The sequence below is a fragment of the Corvus moneduloides genome, chromosome 19, assembly GCF_009650955.1.
Source record: "Corvus moneduloides isolate bCorMon1 chromosome 19, bCorMon1.pri, whole genome shotgun sequence".
In the NCBI taxonomy this organism is placed as follows: domain Eukaryota; kingdom Metazoa; phylum Chordata; class Aves; order Passeriformes; family Corvidae; genus Corvus; species Corvus moneduloides.
The window spans coordinates 1,004,363-1,027,589 of record NC_045494.1 but is presented as its reverse complement, the minus strand read 5'-3'; the positions used below and the strand labels follow the sequence as shown (position 1 = coordinate 1,027,589).

The window sequence follows — 23,227 nt, the reverse complement described above, 5'->3', positions numbered from 1 at the left end:
GGAGCTAAAACAGAGATTTCAGATGAGTCACAATCAGTGGTAAATGACAGATCAAGCTGTTACTGCTTTTCCTCTCGTGTTTCTGGAGGCATTTAAATATAAAGTTGGGAGGAAAGGGCTCCTTGGTCACCAAGCAGCTCCTCACCTGGCAGAGCCAAACCTGACCCCTAAACCAGAGCAGACTGGGACAGAGCAGTTCTGAGCACCGGCTGAGGGCTGCAACAGGCTGCAGGAACCCACAGGCAGCCCAGGGGAACCTTCCTGTGCCCCAAGTGCCCAGACTGGGACAAATCACTCTGCAAAGGGCCAAGGCAACGCCCATAACCCAGCTCCTCCCTCTCACCCCTCTGCAAAGGGTCTCGCCCTCTCCCTCTCTCACCTGGCATCCAAAGGATGTTCCAAGTGACGTCTGCTTAAATTTGCACCTGGAAATCTCACAAGTGTTTATGAAGGGACCACCTGGACCGTGCTGTTCATGTGCTGGGGGTGACCCACACAGACTCCTGTGGCTGATCCCAACCTTCCCCAGGCAGGCCAGAGCCAGGGCCTGACAAACCAGAGAATCCCACAATGGTTGGGGTTGGGGGGGGACACCTTAAAGCCCATCCAGTTCCACCCCCTGCCATGGGCAGGGACACCTTCCACTATCCCAGGTTATTCCAGCCTGGCCTTGAACACTTCCAGGGATCCAGGGGCAGCCACAGCCTCCAGGGCCTCCCCACCCTCACAGGGGGAGAATTTCTTCCTCAGTATCCCATCTAACTCTGCCCTCTGGCAGTAGGAAGCCATTTCTCCCTGTCCTGGCACTCCAGGCCCTTGTGCAAATCCCCCCTCCAGTTCTCCTGGCGCCCCTTTAGGCACTGGCAAGGCTGTAAAACCTCTAACAATGTAAATGGTTATAAGGCTGTAAATTGTAAAGGCTGTAAACGTATATTTATGTAATATTGTATAATATTTATATAATAATATAAATTGCAAAGGCTGTAAATATATAACAATGTTAAATCCTGGAAGCTTCTATTACCAAGGAAAGAAAAACTGGAGGGGGGAAGGATAAAGAACAAGAAGGGAGAGAGGCAAAGTGCTACAAGGTGTGGGAGGAAAAAAGGCTCAGCTCGTGAAGCAGCAGCCAGGTAATGTCTGAGGTGTGCCCAGAGCCGTGCCCAGAGCTCTGCCTCCCACACTCCAGCCTGTTACATAAGGACCAGAGGGAAATCTGGATGCCTTCAATTCTTTAAAGCCCTCAAAAGAGAGTAAAAGGAAAGGGAGAGGAGGAAGAGCGAGGGGGGCATCCAGCAGATTTCCCAGGGGCTCTGATAACCACCTCGTTCACAGAGAAAGAAACCCAACGACATTTTTTATACATCTAAGTGTCAGGGAAAACCAAATTTTAAGCAGAACCGTGCCAGTGCAATTCCCCCTTCACCTGGCAGCCTTTGAGGAGAACACAGGGAATTTCTACAGAGGCACTTGGGGCTCAGGGCTGGTGCTCCCAAGGCTGCTCCTTCCCGCTGCCACCGCCCCACTGTCAGTGCTGGTCACGCAGCAGTGACACACCGGACACAGCTCCCTGTCAGAGCCTGAGCTCCACTCCCTGGGATAAGGGGGGCAGCAGAGGTGGCAGGAGGAGCAGCAGCTCAGTTTCACATTTAGGACTCCAATGCCCAAACTGTCCCCGAGATGCAAACCAGGAGCCGAGCAGGGGCCGGGCATTAATCGAAGCAGACAGCTCTGTAATTAGTCACACCGACTCCCAGCCAGTTCAGTGCCCCGTGCAGTGTGGACTCATGTTTACAAAATGATCCCTCTCTGCTAAGAATGTCAAAAATAAATTGCCTGCCTTTGCCCCGAGTTTGATTTTCCCTGCACACGTGGGGCTCAATTCACCTGCGAGCCCCAAGGACGGGCTGAGCTCCAGGGAGAGCCTCAGTGGATGCAAACCCGACTGCTGATGGCTTTATTTATTCACTTTGACTTGCCAGGCTGGGACAGGGTTTCTTTCCAATCCCCTGTAAAAATCACTGCAGTGATTTCAAGGCCCGACCTCCACAGATGGGGCAGTTCCACTTCCCACCGGCACGGCAGCAAAAGCAGACCAATGGCTGCTCCAGGGCTGCTGCTCACCTGGCCCCGAGTCAGCTCCTGGGGAGGGCCTGCAACCTGGGATGGGCACGGAGGGACAGGGAATGAAACCTTCAGACAGGCACACAGGGACAGGAGCCTTCGGCTGCAGGGAAATGCAGCTGAAATATTTCAGGCTGAACAGCCCCGAGGACTCAGGGAGCTGCCTCCCCATCAGTGCCAACCACACCTGCTCCGTAAATGTGCATCCCACAAATCCCCCCTCTTCCCAGGAGGGACCCTGGGTGAAGGGGACACCCGAAATCCCCACAGCTCCCTGAGCTCTGCTGGGTGGACAGCCTGGTCCCGGCAGGCACAGCTCAGTCCCTGCATACCTGACCCCTCCCGGGGCCCTGCAGGGGCTCACTCCAACCCCTCAGCAATTCCAGCGGCAGAGCTGGAGCTTTCTGTGCTTCCACACAAGCCAGAAGCAGCTCATGAGAAGGAAGTTCCTCAGAGCAGGTACCCCTGGGCCAGAGCTGGCATCACCAGCAGGGAGACAGCCCCTCCGAGCAGCCTGTGCAGCAGGTTTCCACTTCCAAACCCACCCCAATCCCTGTGCCTTGCTGCCGTGCCTGTTACCAGTCACAAACACTGCTGGCTGACCGGCTCCTTCTCGTTATCTCCGTGCATCTAAACACGGAGAGAGTAGGAGGCTCCCCTGCCCCAACACTCTCTGTTTCCTGCACCTCACTGTCCACCTCCACCTCTACTCTCCCCGTCCTCACTGCAGCAACCTCCGCCCTCACTGGTACTTTGATGCAGATCCTGGGAAATGGCAAACAGTTCTCCACCCCCAGCCTCTCCTGCTGGAAAAGACAACTATTCCCCAGCATTTCATTGCTCCAAGACTTATTTTCCTCCTTCTTTGATCACTCCTTAAGATAATCTTTCCAGTGCAGCTCTCTGTAGGACAAAGGCTTTCATCGTGCAGTTTGGATATGAATAATCAGCCTCGAGGTATGCTAAACCCCATCCCTTTTCCTATCTTAAAACTGAACATTTCCAGGACACCAAGATTAATGAGTGGCTGTATGGAAAAGCAGCAAGGCTCAGCTTCCCTTCCAAAACGATGTCTTTGTTGACTAACCACAAACTGCTTCTTGCCAGCTGGAAAACTGGGCCAGAAATAAATGTCTCTCCTGGTACTGGCCTGTCTGGCCAAGGAGCAGCTGCCAGAGAACACAGAGCTCGGCTGAGAGCGTGTGTTGTTGCATTTGGGGAGCAATAACGGGGACATTTGGCCCACAGTTAGCCAAGGAACTGTTTGTAAAATGGACAAGGAGGAATGGAGAGGTTTTCCTCAAGTTTTTTGGAAGAAGTACGTTGTATGATGCCTCAGTGCCAGTAGAGACTGATCCAGAACAATCCCTCACATGCCAAGTTCCTAAAACAGCCAAGAGGAACAAAGACCTGAGCATCAGCAGGTTGTGGCTGCCCCCTCCCCGGCAGTGTCCAAGGCCAGCTTGGACAGAGCTTGGAGCAACCTGGGACAGTGGAAGGTGACCCTGCCCATGGCAGGGGTGGCACTGGATGGGCTTCAGGGTCCCTCCCAACCCAAACCATTCTGGGATTCTGTGATCGGTGAATCAGCTTAGGGAATGCAGAGCACAGAACACAAACTGTGGCCGAAAATTTCTCCTTCACTCTCACAGACTAGATTTCTGCTTCACTTGGAGTCTCCTCACGTGCCCCAAACATCCTTTTCACTGCTCTGGCTGTCTCAGACACGCAGCAGAGGCGTTACTGCAGAGCCAAAGCCCCATTGCCTCTTTCAGAAGACCCAGAGTAGAGCACAACACTCCTTCAGTCACAAGTCTCTGCCCCAGGTGGGCTCTCCCAGCTCCCCTCGCTGGCTGTGGAGCAGCAGCTTGAGGCACGTCAGGACGTGAAGGAACGGGGTTAACCTGGGCTGCAGAGCTGTGGGGGTGGCTGGGGCTGGTGGCATCTCTCCTTGGGGAGCAGGAGACAGGGCTGGAGGATGGTGATGCTTCAGAAGGAATGAGAAAAGCCTGGCTTGCAGCAGGCAAATGGGAAGGTAATGGCATTCTGTGCGAGTCATGAATTTTAAACACTTCTCTAAGCTCTGCGTTTCCAGCTGGGTCTGAGCTCTTTGATGGAACAGGAATGAGGGAGGCCTTGGAGAGCTGCTCTCTCTTTCCAAGGTTCCCCTCACTGTCTCCAGCTCCTCTCCAGAGCCTTTTCCAGCTGTGCTGCACAGCTCTTATGAGACACACACCAGCCTTCAAGCAGCCACCAGTGGGAATGGGAAAACTCAAGTCCTATCTCAAGATGGAGAGACATTTCCTAACATCCCTGCCATGCCTCAGAAGATCCAATGTCATTACTGATAATCAAAAGCAAATTAACTGATCAAGTTCCTAATGAACTCATGATTTTAAACTGCCACAGGGGCTCTGTAATTACAATCCCTGAATCTTTCAACTTGGGAGAGCCAAATCACCATTAATTCTCCTAGAAAACAGAGCAGAGAAAATGTTTCTTTGGTCAAGGCAGTTCTATCACCCAGGCGATTCCTCCCTGAGTTATTCTCCTTGCACTGATTTGTGAAAACATGGCCCATTTACTGATTACAGAGGAAATATAGAGACTTCCCCCAGCCCTTCCCCGTGCATGCTGCTTTCCCTGGAAGGAGGCCATTCCAAAAGCCAGGTCCTTCTGCATGTGCCTGCGATGTCGTGCCAAAATGGCTCAGACTGTTCAAAAGGCTACAGGTAGTTTAAAGCAAAGCTGTTGTGGCACCCCACATTTTTGTGCCTGAATTCCTAACAGGATTGTAGTGAGGCTTAGAACTGGAGCCAACAGCTCCCATCCCTCCACGGGAGTGACCCAGCCACACACAACAGCGAGAGAAATTTTTGTGGGGGTAAGATCAGGCAGGAGCCAGGATCCCAACCTTCCCCACAGGCCAGAGGGGGTCCCAGGGAAGGGCAGGAGCGGCTGAGCTCACCTATGAGGGAGTTGAGCGAGGAGTAGGAGCTGACTCGTCTCATCTTGTCGATGGTCTCAAAGGACAGGATGTACTCCTCGTTCTCGGGGCTGCCCAGCGTGCTGCTGGCACTGCTGCTCGTGCTCAGGTTCCCAGGGGAAAATGCAACAGAGCTTCCAGCTGCCGGGACAAAACAGCAGATGCTGGAAGGAGGACTGGCCAGAGAACAATTTTCACCCAGACATAACAGCCCTTTTCTAAATCCTGCCACATTCAGGGAAGGAAACCCCTTACCCAGGGGGCAAAGCCACAATTCCCCTCTTTAATACTGAATGATTAAACACAGAATAGGCAAAAGACTGAGTTAAAAATCCACTTATGCTTGGAAGCTGGAAGGCACATTTTTGGTCCCCAAACACTCAGAAAAATCAATACTAATGACCATAAAATTGCAACTAATTATGAGAGGGCTCCTCATCCAAGCCCTTGGAGCTGGCTAATTTGGGCTGAAGTGCCAGTTCCAGCCTGTGCTGTCCTGCACGTGGTGTTTCCTGGCTGGCACAAGGGGCATGCAAAATGGAAGAACTCTGAAGTGTCTCTTACACTCCTCGTTGAGGCTGAGGTTCTGCAGGGACTTGTTGAGGTTCCTGGCCGTGGTGACAGCGCGGATGTTCCCGTAGGAGCTGACGGAGCGCAGCCGTGGCGTGCAGGGCCCGTCCCGCACCGGGGTCAGGCTCCCGCCCTCTGGGAGGCAAAATGAGCAATTATGGCTGTAACCAAGCCCAGCCACAGCACCGTGGTTATTTCCCAGCAAATAAGTAACTAAAACACCACCAACGTGAACAGAATTTGTAATTCTCTGTCAGGCTAAAAGGGAACAAGGTACAGCAGAGGATCCAGCATGGACCCCGTGTCTCTGCTGTCCAGGCTGGGAGTCTGGGACATCCAACAAGGCCAGGTGAGCTCAGCCTTGCCAGTGCCTCCCAGGGGCTCTGGTGACTCTTCTCTGCAGGTGGTGCTGGGCCACTGCCCAGCCCCTGTGCCAGGACAGTCTGAGGCAGCATTGGCCGGCTCCTCTCTGCTGCTGCTCGTCAGACTCCTCCTGGATTTCCTCATCATCAGGAGCAGTGAAAATTCTGGTTTCCTGACCAAATTTCAGGCCTGATTTCAAGTCATATTTCACCCTGAGCATACACAGCCCCACAGCCTCAGAGGAGCTGCTCTGTTCCCCTGCAGAGTGGCTGCACTGTGGTGGGGGGCCAAAGCAGAGCGTCCTGCTTCAGGATTCTTTTGGATAAGGAAAAGCACTGCATAAACTGCACACAGTGTTTATTTCCTGCAGCAAATGGGGAGGAGCTCATTTTCCAGTATGATTCAGTTATTCAGAGAACAGGGAGACTAAACCACTCTGTGCAGAGACAGCACGTGGTCTTGTCTCCAAGATTCTGCAACAGTCCTGTTATCCTTCAGGACTTCCACTGCAGCTTAAATCTGAAGAAAAGGTGAGGTTAGTGACAGACATTTCATTGCTCACATAAAGCCACAGACACAACAAAAGGGATGGGGCCACAGGCTCAGAGCAGAGAGTTCTTCCCTTCCTTGTCTGGCTCTCACGGCAGCAGGGCTGGCTCATGGTGTGCTGGAGCTCTCACCAGGTCAACATGACCCAACTGAACTTTCAGGTGTGATTTGAGAGGGGAAAAAGAAAACAAGCCTGCGTGCTGCCTTGACCAATATCCTTCAGCCTTGAGCTGAAGGGAACCTCTTTGAATGGGGAAGGAGTTTCCTGGTGAGCTACAGCCATGGCTTACGTGGAGACTCAGGGGAGGATGGATTTCTTCCAGTGCAACACCTCACAGGGCTGAACAGACACCAGATCTCCCCACCTTGTCACTCACCATGTCACAACAGGGATCTTTAATAAATCCCCACCAGCAAGAAGCTCACTGTGTTGGGAAAACTCCTTAAATAATTCTCAAGTACTTTCAGGCCCTACATCTTGTGCCCACCCAAAGCCAAGCCCCCACCTGGAGCAGCTGGGGAAGGGAGAGGGTAATTCTTCTCCTCTTCTATGAACTGCAAGGCCACGGTGCAGAAATTGCTCTCGTACTGAACCACCAGGTGACTCAGGGCCACCACCAGCTCCTGGGGAAAGAGCACAGGAAACATCTCAAGGTTACACAGGTGAGAAGCAAGGGACTGAAGGCAAACACAGACCAGTATCGTTGGTATTACTGGGGGGCCACCCAGGGTGATCATTCTCCCTTAATTCACAAGGGTGAACTGCAGAAAGCCAGAGGACTCTATCTCACACTTAATTCTCCACAAGCCTTTCCTACCTGGACAGGCTTCCCCCCACTTTTGAGCAGCCTGCTCACGGACAGCAGTGGTTGGGATGAGATGAGCTTTAAGGTCCCTTCCAACCCAAACCATCCTGGGGTCCTGTGACTGATTCTGCCCAGCGTTGTCAAGCTGATGCAGTGTCACAGCCAGCCCTGACCTGGCCCCAGCCCCCAGGACACGGGTGGCTCCCTCAGAGCAGGGGCTGTGCCAGGGCTGGGAGCCCTCAGCCCCCGTGGCACAGCCGGACCCTCCCGGCACTGCCCAGCCCTGCACAGAGCTCAGCTCCTCCAGAAGGCACCTCCTGCCTGGCCCCCAGGAACAGCAGACAGGAGACAGAGCTGGCTTTGGCTGATGTCTCTGCGCAGGGATGATCTCCCAAGGAGAGATTTATGAATCTCACCAAGCATTCAGTGTGACACACAGCTCTCTCTTGAATTAAACTGATTAAATGCTGGAACGAGACAACAGAAATGAATCTTTGCCATGCTGGTGACAACTGCCAGGGTGTTGATGTTCCAGTAAAGTAAACACAAGCATGAGGACACTTCAGAACAGCCCTCAAAAACAATCCAGAATGTCAAAAACCATTTAATGTACTATTGATGTACGATGGTGCATCCAAAACTGTAACTCTCCCAAAGCTGGAGAGCTGCTCCGGAGCAGTCTGTGATCCATCCCCGGGGCTCCAAAGGCAGGGAGACTTTTCCCAGAGCTCTCACATTCCCTCCACAACCAAACTCCCTGGAAGTCTGTTGGCTCAGGCCAGCGGTGGCAGGCACAGAGCAGAGCCTGAGCACACCCAGCCCCTCGCCCTGCCCCTACCTTGCGGACCATGGGGCTGCCATCGTTGATGAGCTGGGCCAGCATCATGGCCACGTTGTGGTCGATGGTGGTCGAGTGGTCCGTCCGCTCCGCTGAGTTGCCCACAAAGGTGCCCAGAGCAAAGACTGCAGCACAGCGAACCTGGGGACACAAACAGCCCTGGGTGCTCCCCTCTGCTGCCAGGGGATTTCATTCATCCCCACAAATGGGAGCTCTGGAAACCTGAACTCCTGTGTCAGGTGAGCAGGGAACCTGTGGGGAGCAACAACCCCAGCAGCCTCAGCAAACCGAGTTTTAAGCATTCACACATGCAGGATATGTTTAATGTCCCAGAATACTCAGTGACCTTCCCACGGGTGACTCTTCCAGTCGCTGTTGCCTTGAATATTAATTAACAGGAATAAGGTACACACAGCTCCTGCTGGGATGTGGATCTCTTACAGGAGTGCTGACTACAGTCATCAGGTACAGGCTTATAGGAAGGTAGATGACGGAAAAAAGGAGAAAAATCAGGGAAAACTTTGGAAAGCCACCTCACCTCTGCAGAAACACTGCTCAGAAAGTGGGGAGAATGGGGCCAGGGATGAGAGGAGGAGGATGCAGGACAGAGACTGGATGTGGAGGGGAATCTCATCTCTAATCTCTGCACGTTATCAGAGCCGTTTATCTCAGCTCCCTTCTCCCAGGTGTGTGCACCGGGTCTGACGGGCTCCCTCAGTCACTGCCAGGCCCAGCACAGTCCCCCCTCTTCTGGGAGTGTCACAAAGGTAACACACAACCAGTTAAAGATGCATTTTCACAATGAGCAGGGGGAGAAGGGTTTTCATACTTGAACAAAAAGACTAGAGGGTTTTTTGCAACACACAGTGAGTTTTGGGACCACATTTTTAACAATTTCTGATATGCAAGGAAGCAAAAACCATGGCATTTCCTAACTGCAGTGCCCAGACCCCAGGGGTTTGGGGATCTGTGAACTCCCTCTGCATTTCTTTGGAAGTTCCTCTTGTAGGGCTTGTTTGATTTGCATCACCTTGAAGAAAAAGCAGCAAGATCCTTCTCTGAACCAGACACAAACACAAAGCTCTGGAAGGCCCTGCTTTGTAGGAACTTCTTTCCTTCAGCCAATTCAAGGAGCATTTACCAAAAGAGCTGGATTTTTACCTCTGGGATTGGATCTGAGAGGAGGCTGTAGAGCTTCTCATGGGCGCTGTCTCTCACTCCACACCACCTGGCTGAGTCGAAGTTCTGCCAGATCCTCCCCAGACAAATGGCCACCCACTGCCTCAGGAGCGGGTGGGGATCATTCAGCTGCTCCAGGCAGATTGCTATCAGGTTCCCTTGCAGGCAGGCTTCCTGCAACACAAACCAAGCTTTTGTTTGGGATGACAGCTTCCCACCTCATCCCCACAGAAGGAGACTATTTCTGAAGGAATCAGGAAGCCAAGAGAAAATAATCATTCAGTGGTTCCAGACAGAATACCAGCAGCATGAAGGGAAAGGCAGCTAGAGCTGATTAAGTAGTTGAGCATTAAAATGTTTTTTGTGATGCATAAAGCTTGGTTTTTCCTCTTTGAAAACATTCCTGGCACCTGCCAGAGCCCCAAGGTTTATGGCTCATTCCACAGACCATTCCCAGCCATCAGGCTGGGACCAGGAACTCTTTCCTTCCCAATCTGCCAGTGGCTGGGGAGGGACTCTTGTCCTTGTCCCCCACTGCCAGGTGCTGGGTACAGAATGTCTTTGTCATATCTCCAGGCCAACTCTTCTGTTAATCCACATAGAAATAACAAAAACCAACGTCCCAGTTCTGTTTCCAAGTTCAGGTTTGGGCTTTAATGCAAGCCAGGACACTTTATCAAAGCAAAGGCACGAGGCAGAGAGAGGTGGGGAGGATGAAGGGAAGAGGCTGCTGGGACTCACCTGCCCAGTGTTGTAGTTGTTGACAATCACAGCCAGGATGAACGCTGTCATCGTCCTGTGCTCAGCCTGAAAACAACACAGACTGAGGGTTCCCCAGAGAACAGGGCAGGGAACAGCTACAGCCCACCCTGGAACGTGGCATTATCCTAAGTGCAGTCTGTGCCATGTTAAAAGAATGAGAAAATTCCAGCTTTCTTTTCCCTTTCTTGGCATCAGCCCTGTTACACCCCAGATTCCTCCCCAGCTGCCCACAGGATCCTCCCAACCAGCCTGGCCCTGCTGTGGGGAGACTCCCCAACACCCCTTATGGGAACCCAGCTGCTGCAGAGGGAATTGCCAAAGCTGGGGGGCAATTCCCTGCTCCTGCAGCCATCCTGGAGCCCCCAGCTCCCACCCTCACAGGGACTCTGCTTACAGAACTCCAGGTGAGTTCGTAAAGCCTCAGATGGTTTGGCTCCCTCTGTCACACAGCCCAGCAGTGACTCTCCCAGTACAGCACTGGTGCCACTGGAGGGGGAGGCAGCCCCACGTAGCACCAGAACAGCGGCACATCAGCTAAAACAAGGGAAGCAGCTAAAGAGCTGAATAATTGCGACTTGTCCTTACTGGCATGTAAGGATCCGCCAGGACCGAGAGGAAATACTTGTGTCCATTGTCCTTCACCAGGTCAGCCTGGCACGACTGAAAAGGAGACCAAGAAAACCACAATGAGAACCACAACACACACATTTGCTCCTCCAATGATGTACAAACGTTTCGTTTCCTAACCATTTTTCTCCAATCTTGTTTTCATTTGAGAAGCCAAATAAAGCTCAAGCCCTTCCTGGGGGCTGCCACCCAACAGCCCCACAGGGACAGAGCAGGGAAGCCTCTGCCAGCCCCACAGTGCCACAAACAGCAGCTGGAAATGGGAGCTCCTGCTGCCGGGACGAGTCAAAGGAGCCATCTCTGTGCCACATTAAACCTCCCCATACATTCACACCTCCCACTACACCCAGCCCAGAGTGCAGAGCAGCTCCGGGGCCTCGCCCAGGCCCTGGGGAGCACACGGCAGGATCCTGGGCTGGGCTCAGAGGAAAGCACAGGGCTTTGCTGACACACCAGCTCAGGCTCCAGGCTGACGTTTTGGGGTCACTCCGAGAGGATACACGCGGAGAAAGTGAAAATGGAAGGGAGAAAACCCTGACTTGGCACCAGCTCCCTGTGACACGGCTCTGCCAGAGGCGGGATCATGCATTTTTCATCAGGAGGAGAAGGTGAAGGAAGGAACTAATTGCTGAAAGGGGAGGGGATGGCAAGGCAGAGATGCAAGAGAATATTTTAGTGCTGAAGAGAGTGAGGCTGCTGGTTTTGGCAGACCCAGGAGCAGAGGGCCTGGATTGCTGCCAGGCTGCAGCTACGAGAGGCTTCCCCGACTCCTGTGCCACTGCACGCTCCAGGCTCCCCCTCTGCCTTCCCGGTGTCAGCACTTTGTGCTCCTCACACAGAACCACTCCTCGGCTGTAATGCAGGCACAGGGACACCAGCAGAGGGGAGGCTGCCCAGCTCCACACTCGCTGTGCTGCCTCTGCTGCCCAGTCCCTGGGGCCCACAGAGGGAGGCCATGGCCACAAAGCCAGAGCTGAACCCTCCCTACGGAGATCCTGGGAACAACGTGGGAATCCAGCACCACTGACACCTCCTCCTCACGGAATAAGCAGCTCCACTGTGAATAATAACACAACACGACCAAACCAGGCTGCAGGCTTGGTGTGCAGTTCAGAACTTACAGAAAATACTCTGTTTACAAGGAGCTGCTCCCTGTCCCCTCCCTCAGCAGTGTCCACGGCACTGCCCTGTGGAAGCTGCCCCCTCCTCCCTTCCCACTCCCACCACGTGCTGCTGGAATGAGTGAGTGAAACAGCACAAAGAAACCCAAACTCACCATTGAAGAGTATTTTTGTGTGCTTTGCTGTAAAGCAGAGCCTGCAAACAAAGTGAGGCAATGCCAGAGCATGGGAGGGAATGTGTGAGGGGCAGGGGGGTGAGAGCCCTCTTGGAGTGGAGGAGGGCACGACACCACACGGGAATCACACCTGAGCCCCTGACACACCTGGGGCTGAGGCACCAGCCTCGGCTGCACCACAGATGAGCTGTTCCAGGAGAGCTCCAAGATGAATAGTTTTCATTTTCTTTGCTTTCCCAAATCCTCTTAGGATGTTAATGAAAATATTGTTATAAAACTAAACCTGACAATGCTGGATCAACAGCAGGAAAAACTTCACAAATTCAGTGCTATTCTCCATCCTGAAATGGAGGAGAGGTACAAAAAAAACCCCCAAAGAGGAAAGATCCGACATCCAGAGCAGTTCAGACATCTACATGGACTTGCAATTGTGCCTGAATTAATGTGTGCACCTCTCCTAATAATTTTATAGTGCTCAACTAATTGCACCCACAAACCACTGAGTCAGAGATGCGACTCTACAAATTTATCTGCAATTACTTACCAGCTTAATTACTTATTTGAAACCCCAGCAAGCAGAGCCCTGGCTGAGGCAGCACACTGCTGAGCCCCACAAGGCGGGCAGGGGCAGGAATACTCACACTGTCCACTGCCAGGATCTTGGCCCAGATGAAGACAAGGAGAGGTCTCAGCTCCCGGGCTGAGCTCTGGAGGAGCTTCAGCACGTATGGGAAAATGCCAACGGAGAGGGCCTGGGAGGCAGAGAGCAAATCCCTGTCAGTAAAACCCTGTGAGCAAAACCCTGTGAGCAGCCCCCCCACTGGCAGCTCAGCCCCCCAGCAGGGCCCAGGCTTTACAGACACAGCTGAGAAATCTGGTAGAAAATAATTTCACACGTTCCCAGTACACAGGGGATCCCTGTGTGTTTGTCTCTTGCTCATTTTGATCTCGAGTGTCACCAGGTACTTTCAGACTCATTTGGTCCATGGAGGCTCTGAGTTAATCCAGCACCAGCTTTCTCTCCTCACAGCCTGGGCTGTTCTATGCTCCACATCCTCACTTCCCTCAGCTGGGGCCGTTGGCTCTCCCAGGTAAACACGCCACAAAGTTCAGGAATTCCAGCCTTCCCACTGGAAATTAACTCCAGGAGGGAGGTAAAGCAAACCACTAAAATGCCCCATCACTGAGCTGCTCCACGACCAGCTGATGCCTCATCTTCATCACTTTTATCAACAAACAGCTCCATTTACGGGAGTGCTTTAAACTGCTCCTCTGTTTAATTCTTATTTATGCTCCACACTGTGCTGCCACTTTCCAAACTGCAGAATGCAGCTGCTGCCTGCTCAGAAGAGCTTGTAAAATCCAGACACCAAACAAATAAAGGAGGAGAAGAAAATGATGCAGCCAGTAAGCTGAAAGAACACATAATAAATGTATATGCTTTTTTGGTTATTTGTTTTATATGACAAACCTTCTTACTTGCCCCAGATATTTCCTCCTGCTTTGTCCCTTCCATTATTTTACAATAAACTGTTCCCAAGGAACTCCTCTTTGCTGTACTGGAAATGAACACGGGAATGAATCTGATTAACACAAACCTCTGTTCTTGTAGGGACACTCGCTCCATTTCCCACACAAACCTGGTCATCTGTCAGCTCTGTGGATTATCCTCCCCACCTCCCTTCCCTAGCTCACCAGCTGTATTCATCACCCCTGCTGAGACAAACGGGAGTGTTCGAGCCCACGTGCAGCTCCCACGCACCAAACTGACAGCCCAGGGCCCCAGGTCCAGGAACCTCCCCAGCAGATCCAGAGCTCGCAGCCGGTGCACCTGGCTCAGCAGCACCTGCAGGGCAGAGGGATGGGGGTTACTGTCCAGGGAAAACACATCCCCAGGCCTGCAGGGCAGAGGGATGGGGGTTACTGTCCAGGGAAAACACATCCCCAGGCCTGCAGGGCAGAGGGATGGGGGTTACTGTCCAGGGAAAACACATCCCCAGGCCTGCAGAGCACAGGGAAGGGCCACTGACAAACCCTGAGTGCGAGAGCTCTGCCAGTGAGGGGTCACACCCTGGGAACGCTCCTTCGTGGAGCTGCTCCCGACACCAGGGAAGCAATCCCTAAGGATTCCAGCTGCCTTTCCCAGCTAAGCTCATGACAGTCCCTGCAGCAGGACCCAAAGGACAGCAAGAGCCCAGCCTCCCACTGCTCCCAACAGCTCAGGAGCACAAGAAGAGGCTTTGCTTTCCTTGGCAAATCAATACCAGAGACTTAAGAGGGAGCAAAAGGTCATGTTGGTCGTTAATAAAAATCTCATTAAAATGGAGTCTGACAACGCTAATGAGGTGGTGCTTTACTGGCTTATACCTACCCTGGTGTGAAATATTAACAGATAGACTTGCAGTTCTTAATCTCTTTAACAGATGTAAGATATTGGAATGCAACGTTTAATCCTCAGTTTAAATTGAGGAACATCCTTCAGCACGGATCTCAGGGAAAGAGACTCCTTGATTTACCTCCCCAACTCCATCCCCTTCTCAGTGTTTTTGCATGCTGCATATTGAAATTAGATTATTTTTCATGTTTAATATGGAAGAATAACTAAATTACTTGGCTCATGTCTCACACTCTGGATGACTGGTACTGGATACTGAGGTGGTGCAGGAAAAGTCCAGAAGAAAGCAGGGGGATGTGGTAACTACTCCTGTGGTTTCACTCTGCATAGCAGAGCTCAGATCTCAGGACAGGTCACACGAGAAAGGATTTTGGTCATCCTGCCCTAGTTGGCACCAGACTATTCCATAAACCAGCCCAGGAATAACAGGGGCAGCTGTTTGGGATTAAAGCAGGAGCAGAGAGCAGGGCAAGTGAGGCTGGGGCAGGGCTGGGACAGCAACAGGGGCAGGAGGCACAGACGTGGCACAGCTGGGACCCTCCAACCTGCAGAGAAACCAAGGAACTCCAAACTCTGTCAAGAAATGGAACTAACTGAAAAGGCTGTCTGGGTGAAGATACAAACCCCAGCTCCACGCTGCTGCCATCCCACAGGACATTCCCCCAGAGCAATCTGTGTCTGACTTGAAAAGCTGCCTTTTGTCATTGTCCAGCCCAAACAAAGCCCTCGGTCTCGCAGGATCTCCCTTTCCCACCTCCCCAGCAGATCTGCACAGTAACCTGAGCCCAAGATGACACACATTCCAGAGCCCTGGATGGGGATGGGGGGGTCAGTGCACAATTCACGGCCTTCTGGTGGATAATGGAAGTGCTCGTGGGCCACCCCACGAACACAGCCCTGCGTCACCGGCATTCGTCTGTCGCCATTCCCAGACCGAAAACGGGGAGTTAATTACATCCACACACGCAAATTAGGGATGAAGCAGGACACAGGGGGATCATTTACATGTAACAGTCCATATTTTAGCAGGCAGCTCCTCACAAAGGCAGGGTGAAGTCAGGGACTGCAGTGATCTCCACAAGCCCTCAGTGCACAGGAGATCCCACAGAGAGGGAACCTCCCCAGGGATCGAGGCCCGGCCAGGCTGTGTGCGCTGCCTGTTCTCTGATGGCTTCTCCGCCTGGGGTCTGAGCATTCCCATGGGGTCAAAGCAAAAGACACCCAAAACGGGTCTGAAACTCCCTCCCGTCCTGGCCTGGATCAGCTGGGCTTGGATTCTAAGTATCCTCAGACCTGTCACCAACCAATCCTATTCCCCTGTACAGTTAATATGCTATAATTGTAACAACACTGTCCCAGCTCGGTTTTGCTCCAGGCAGGAACACGGGTTCCTTTGCCAGGTGACCTCTCAGTTCCACTGCAGTCACGCTCCTGCAGAGCCTGCTGGTGCCAAACAACCCATTGGAAAGCAGCAAAGTTGGAGCTGGAGCAAATCCTGCCCACTTCCATTGCAGTGACAGAGACAAACCACACATCTGCTTATCCACCTCATCTCTCAAGGCTTGGGAGACTCAGGAAATTAAAATTTGGTCTTGCAGAGATGGATGGTGCTGTCAGTCACAGACCTCACAGATCCCTGTACAAGGGACTGGGACCACACTCCTTTAAAAGAAAGGCTTTAAACTGCACTGCTGGTAGAGCAGAGCCCACAGGTACCTGGGCCAGGGTTTGTATTTCTGTCAGCACAAACTCCAGGGGAGGGGAGGCCAGAGCAGGTTGACAGATGACAGCTGCAGTCCTGGCCCTGCCATCAAACATCGGCTGAAACGCCGCGTTCTGCTTTTCCTGGATTTACCTCTCCTTTAAACACGTCACCTCTCTCTCACCTGAGCAGTGCCCACAGAACCCCACATTCCCCTCTGCAGAGCTGCTTCTGTGTTCCTGCAGCAAGGCTTCAGCCCCACATTAAAGGGAACACTTCCCAGGCTGTACCAGGCGGATGAAAAAGCCATTTCCAAACGATTTACGCTGCAGTAACTTCCCCCTTCTGAAAACAGGGAAGATAAAAGTCTCTGCCTAACAGAGCTGGGATACAGAGGAGATGCCAGAGAGACAATGAAGATGTGCTACTCTGAGAGAGGTGGCGACTCCCGAGGCAGCAGAGACGGACATGGACCAGAGCAGGGGCTTGGCTCAACCAGAGGCACGGGACAGGGCAGGAAAAGCACTTTGGCATGGGTCTGGTGAACACAGAGCCAGCTCTCGTTCACCCTGGAGAAGCCCATGGAATTTATGCTCCCGAAGGCCATCGGGTTGGCAGCTCGAGGCTGAGCAGGCAGGGGAGACATGGACACATGGCATGGGCAGGGAGAGACAGGAACACCCCTGGCACGGGCAGGGAGATACACAGACAGCCCTGGCACGGGCAGGGACACCCCTGGCATGGACAGGGACACCCCTGGCACGGACAGGGACCCCCAGCCCCAGGACTCACCTGCAGGACGATGGGCAGCTGCTCCGGGGGGTTGCGGTTCTCCACGCCCATGGTCAGCCACACCTGGAAGGCCGTGAGCTGCTCGGCGAAGAAGGGGCTGTGCTGGAGGAGCAAAGTGGGAATGCAGGCATGGGTTAACCAACAAGGAGTGAAGCCAAGAGTTTTGACACCTATGGACTTCACTGTTTCCTAAAGCCGTGATTTGTAACTGATGCCTGTTTGCTTGGGGTTTTCTAAATGCAGAAAAACTTCCCAAAGACTGAGCAGACACATGTACCTTTAAATGTGCTAGGAAAAAAGGAGAAGGAAAGAGTAGAGAAACAGGAAAAGTGACCATGAAAGGTCTTAGGGAAGCTGCTCTGTCCCCAGGAGCAGCAGATGGAGCAGCACTGGATTTATCTGCTCTGCAGAGGCCATTCCGCTCCCGCGGCAGCACTCGGAGCTGCCTCTGCCCAGTCCAGAGACACAATCCAAGAGCAATGAAAATAAATTCCCCATGTCATCCATCACTCTGAGGACGTGGTACAAGCTCGAGGTGAGAATGCACTGACCAAAGCACACAGCGGCTTCCAGGCAGGAATCCCCAGAGAAAGAGAAGTCAATGGGGAAGGAGGGAGGGAAGAGACAGAGGAGGGAGAGAAAACCAGCCTAAACCCATCCCTGTATGAGCACTGAGAGCCCCCAGGCCCTTCTCCACCAGGTTATTGGATTTTCCAGGTCTGAGCAGGCAAGAACACCCTGGGAATATCCAGGAGCGCTTTGTGATGTGCTGCTGACACACACCAGCCCTGAGAGGGCTGTCCAGGGCTGCACCCAGGGCAGGCTGCACTGCCAGCCCCCAGCAGGTCCCTGTGCCTCACCCAGGTGTTCCCAGCCCTGACACCCAGCCTAGCCCTGCCAGGCAGGGAGGAACAGGCTGGCAGTGGCCACAGGGACTGTCCCCTTCTCCCCTTCCCTTCCCTGCTCCCTGGCCAGCACCAGCCAACCTCCCACCAGGCTGGAATCTCGCCGCACTCTGGCTCCCAGCCCCAGCTGCACACTGATGGCTCAACCTGCCTCCATTCCAGCCAAAACACACAATAAACCACATTTGTCAGGCTTGAAAACCAGCTTGTAAATTGTTCCCAGCCTACCCTGAATCGATCTCCAGCTGAGAATGACCACTCGTCTTTGCTGACCTCCTGTCTGATCCCCAGTAAGTCTGTGCCTCTTCCCACCCCAAAACACTCAGAAATCTCCTGAATTTCAGCTCACTTGACAGAGAATGCCCAGCTGAGGGTTAACACTAATAAAAAGGCCTCCAATGATATTGTTAGAGACTGAAAGTAAAAATGAACGTAAGCCAGGAGAAGAAAAAACGTATTTTTCATGTTCTAAACCAGAGCACAGAGTGAGGAAGGCAAGGGGTGGGAGGATAAAGGCCTCAGGGCATCCTGATCAACCCCCAGCCTGGCAGGAGCCCACAGTTCTCCTCCTGCACTCAGGGCTTTGGAGACAACCTGCAATTACAGCCAGAAAACTTTTGAAGTTTGGTAGCACAAATAAACTGCAAAAATGTCACTGAAAATTAGAGAGACATCAGGGTGGAACAGGGACCTGAGCTTATACAGTAATTATTATTTAAAGTTTTCACTTCATGAAATATCAAAGGAGTATCAAGAAAAATCTACTCTGAATAAAGGAATTTAAGGTAAATATATTAAAAATTTTACTTTTCTGCTCTCTGAGATTAAATAAAGCAGAGAAAACCCCCAGTGACTCCAATTAACGGCACTGAGCTTAAGAGAACTCTCTGGACATACCATCAAACTCTATTTTGTATTTGAAAATAACTCCAATAAGGAGATAATTTTCACACTTAGGCCTTTAATTTCAAAAATCGTGCTGCATGTTGGGACCTTTTGAGTAACAACACCTGGTCAGGTTTGAGCACTGTGGAATGTTCCGAGTCAGGTCTGAGGCACTGCTTTTACTGGCAGCAGTTTCCTGCTCACCTCCTCGTGTGGGCTGGATCATGCAGCAGGGAAGAGTTTGAACTTGATTTCTGTCTGTTCCTCTAAGGGAGAATCACAGAATTCCACACTGGTTTGGGTTGGAGGGACCTTAAAGCTCACCCAGTGCCACCCCTGCCATGGCAGGGACACCTCCCACTGTCCCAGGCTGCTCCAAGCCCCAGTGTCCAACTTCCAGGGATGGGGCAGCCACAGCTTCTCCAGGCAACCTGTGCCAAACATTTACAATTCTTCAAAAACATAAACCCTTAAACTGTACCAGCAGAATTGATGAGCTGAACTGAGGTGTCAGAGAATGGATGAAACCTGGCCCACGTTTGAGGACACTCCCCAACTTACCCTGAAGGCAGTTCCTTCCTCAATAATTGTGGGTAACTGGGAAAGGCAAATGTCAACAGCAAGGTCCCAGGCTTGCCTGCAGGGAGGGGAGAGAGGAAAGAGAAGGCATTAACAAGTTATCCATAAGGAATAGCAAGGGAAATTGAAATTCTGACCACACAAGAATGTGGACAGTGTTGTCTGACTGGCTTAGAAGTGCTTGATATTCCCTGTTTTCAGGGAGGAATGGGAAAAACACCTGAAGAAATTTTCTGCAGCACTGGAGAATGTCAACCCACATTTGGGCCTTTGAGGTAAGTTTTACTACACAGAAGGAAAATGGTTTAGAGATCAGAGACAACTGCTCTGATCACAAAAGGATTCTGAGGGTCACTCACTGCAGCAGCACACGGAGAAGATGCTGAGCTCGTCACGGTAATTTTAGGTAAGCAGCAGTAATACTGCTACAAAAATGCCCAAAGCAGCCCTGCGAGGTCAGATCTCAAAGGGTTTAAGTGTTATCAGAAAGAACAAACAAAAAATTTGAAAAGAGATTTGAGTAGATTAAAATAAAATCACTTTTTTATGCTTCTAACAACAGGCTGTTGGAAAGCAGTGGAGCCACACAGCCAGCGTTACTCAAACCATTCAAACCTCTGCCAACGTTACTTGAGCCATTCAAACCTCTGCCAGCCTTCTCAACTCAAACCTACTCAACCTTCCAAGGGCTGTTGATTAATGTCAACTGGTGGAAGAGACTCTGCTCAAGTCAAATACTTCAAATGCTTCTCCACCAACTCCAAACCAGCCCTGAAACGACTCTCCAGCCCTTCCAAACCACCCAGCATGCTGCTTCTGCTCTGTCTGCAGAAAACACAAATCCTCCCAGCCAATGGGACACCAACAAACAGGTTTGCCCAAAGTAAAACTTCTCCATTTCCAACCACTGGAACAGCTGCTCCCTCCTCAGAGCCTCAGGGTTACACCCAGGTTGCACACAGGGAACTCACTGGGCTGGCTGAACAGACAATGGCATTAAACACGTGTTACAATAATTACAAGATTCAAACCAAGCCACAAGTGAATGGGAAAGGACTAAACCCCGGAGGGTGGGGAGAGGAAGAGAAGGGAGAACACTGCCACAGTGCTGGTGACAGTGATGGCTGGGGGGAGGAGGAGCAATGACTGACAGCTCTAATATCCCACAGGGAACGGGAAAGGTGGGCACACGGTGGATGTGCTGCCTGGACTCCTATCACACAAACAAGAGATAAATTTGGGAGCAGCAGGGAACCAGGATGGGAGGTGCTGCATCCCACAAGTGATTTGTGAAAGCCAAGCCAGAGATCAGTGCACCCCCTCGGCAGAGACTGCTGTCTGCCAAGTGCTCTGCAAGGTTTGTTTTCACTGCATTTGGGACAAAAAGGGCTCAGCATTCCGTCTTCCCTCCTCACTGCTCTCTCCCAGGAACTCCAGGCCCTCCACCCTGACAGGGTGACACAGTGATGTATCCACGGGGTGACAACCCTGTGAAACACCCCAGTGCTTCAACTGAGTTATGCTATGAAAGAAGGTGTTAAAGAGGGGGTTTTTTAATACCACCTTGAGCTAATTGCTCTGTAGGCACAAAGTTAAAATCTCTCCTTAGCAGGAAGATTGGCTCAGTTAAAGTAAGTGATTTTGCTTATCCCAAAGCCAAGGCAGCACCACAACAGGAATGGTCTGTGGAGGGAACCCCAGCTCAGTCCAATACCCCTTCACTACACTAGGACTGTTTAAATGTTTAATAATTTAACATGAACTCATCAGCTGCCTCTTTGTTTCCCAGAGGTGCTGCAAAGTTTGGACTTCAAGCAAAGAACAGAAGGCAGAGTCCCCGCCCTGCTCAGAGACTGGTTTATTGCCCAAACCCACGAACTGCCAGGCAATGGAAACCCCCAGAAACACTGAGAGAGCAGAAACTCAGCACAGTTAGAGCCTGTGTCTGTCTGCACCCACGGGTACCCATTAGCTGGCAGCTCATGGAGGCTGATTTTCTTACGCTCAGATTTTCGGGGCTGACTCAATGTCTAATGCTTTTAACGCTCACGTCCCGTTGTTAATAATGCATTCTTGACGTCTTTCAGCGTTCTCTTCTCCCCTTGGAATGGTGGGCATTACCTGGCACCACACAGGTACCAGGGAACAGGAGTGTTCCTGCCTGGAGGGGCAGCTGAAGGGAGGCTGAGGCCACGTGCAGTCCTGGGGCTCGGGGCAGCTCCTCCTTCTGAGCCTCATCTCTGGAGCCATTAAATATTTCCGAGCCCCTCAAGTCTGTTGGACAAGACACCCCACATTTGTTCTGCCAGTCCAGGGCCAGCCATGCCCTGGTGTGATTGAACCCCAGATCCCAGCCCAGATCCCACCTGTGTCGCAGTGATCCCGTCACCTCCCTAAGCTGCTTTGGGCACAGCTGGGAAGCTGCTCAGACACAGCTATTTTTAAAAACCAGTTATTGCTATGAATATTTGGAACAAGTCTGAAATCCTTTTCTTCTCCCAGCACATCCCCCTGCTCCAGCCACAACTTAGAGCACAGGCTTTGCTATTTCCATCCTACATCAAAGTCTCCGTAGTCCGATAATGGGACTTGGAGATGTTAAGACTAACACATAGACACAAAAAATATCTGGTTACAGTGTAATCTGAACTAATCTAATCCTTCAAACGTCAAACAGCCCCAAATACCTCTTCAAACAATCACTTTCTTCTTGCAGAGCCGCCGAGTGTTTCGGCACAGCTCCACGAGCCTCGTTTCCCTGAGGGATGGCTGAGCAGCCCCGATCCATCCTGCACCCTCCCGTGCTGCTCCACCTGGAATTGGGTTGCTGCATTATGGTTTTGTTTTCAGCCAGAATCTCCAGCTCGCTGTATTTGCAGTACATTATGACTCCTTTCAACCTGAATTTCATGGCCTGCAAACACACCACGGTGTTCCTATTAGGGATGGGCTGTAGCTCTTCCAAAGCATAATTAAGGTACTTGGGGTTTAATATATGACCTGTGTCAGGAAATATTTCCAAACACATTATTAGGTCTTTTCAAAGGCCGTGAATAAAAGCAGCTGGCAACAGCAGTAATGCATAAACCCTAATCCATCACAGCAGAGATCAAGGTGCTGACAGAGCTCTGTTCTCATGCACAATAGACAGAGCGACCCGAGCTGAACAGCACAGCCAGCCAATCAATGGATATTAATATTAATGTTAATATTAATCCTGTACTAGAGTACTGCCTGCAGCAGCCAAGACCCTGCAGTGAGAGGCATCACACAAACACAGGCAGCCTGTGCCCCACGGGAAGGGGCTGAGCAGGGAAAATTCAAGAAAGCCAATAAAAGTAGGAAAACCAGAAATAACATGTCAGATTCTGTCCAAGAGGGCACAGCCCCAGAGATCAGCTCTCCTGACTCCAAAGCACACTGCCCTTCTTGGGGAAGGGAAGGGACTGACAGCCCGTGGGTCAAATATTCCCTCCAAAAATGGGAATTCTCACTTTTCCTCAAGTTCCGGCTAGAAAGGATACTGTGATCTCCCAAATGAATTGCCCAGAATACCAACTTGAAAAGATAACACTTGAAAAAGCTGTTTTCAAGAGAGCTAAAGCCAAAGGCAGAGCAGCCTCAGCACCTGTTACACCTGTGCCACATCCCCAACTCAGGAGCCACCCCAGTGTGACCTGGGGAAAACTCCCCAGGCAGGGACAGGGGTAGGTGAAGGAGACAGAGCAGAGGGGGATTTCGTGCCCAAAGGGGCAGTGGGAACCATTCAGGAGGTAAAAATCAATGCTCAAATGACTGTTTGCAGTGTCACTCCCATCCCGTTCACCCCTTGTGATGGCAGCCAGACTTGCTCCCCAAAACACTGCCT

At 51.8% G+C, this 23,227-nt stretch overlaps 1 protein-coding gene across 4 annotated transcripts in view; it reads right to left on the bottom strand.

Annotated features, from left to right (window-relative positions):
• RPTOR (regulatory associated protein of MTOR complex 1) overlaps positions 1-23,227 on the bottom strand; it is a 106,646-nt gene that overhangs the window by 34,094 nt on the left and 49,325 nt on the right. For all 4 annotated transcript variants that reach the window (XM_032129424.1, XM_032129423.1, XM_032129427.1 and 1 more), the window contains exons 10-20: positions 19,342-19,417; positions 16,991-17,092; positions 13,864-13,947; positions 12,743-12,853; positions 10,763-10,837; positions 10,157-10,222; positions 9,398-9,589; positions 8,237-8,377; positions 7,099-7,216; positions 5,675-5,815; positions 5,093-5,251 (exon numbers count right to left, since the gene is read on the bottom strand). In XM_032129424.1, coding sequence (XP_031985315.1) covers positions 5,093-5,251; positions 5,675-5,815; positions 7,099-7,216; positions 8,237-8,377; positions 9,398-9,589; positions 10,157-10,222; positions 10,763-10,837; positions 12,743-12,853; positions 13,864-13,947; positions 16,991-17,092; positions 19,342-19,417 — 1,265 coding nt within the window. The remainder of the gene's footprint in view (positions 1-5,092; positions 5,252-5,674; positions 5,816-7,098; positions 7,217-8,236; positions 8,378-9,397; positions 9,590-10,156; positions 10,223-10,762; positions 10,838-12,742; positions 12,854-13,863; positions 13,948-16,990; positions 17,093-19,341; positions 19,418-23,227) is intronic.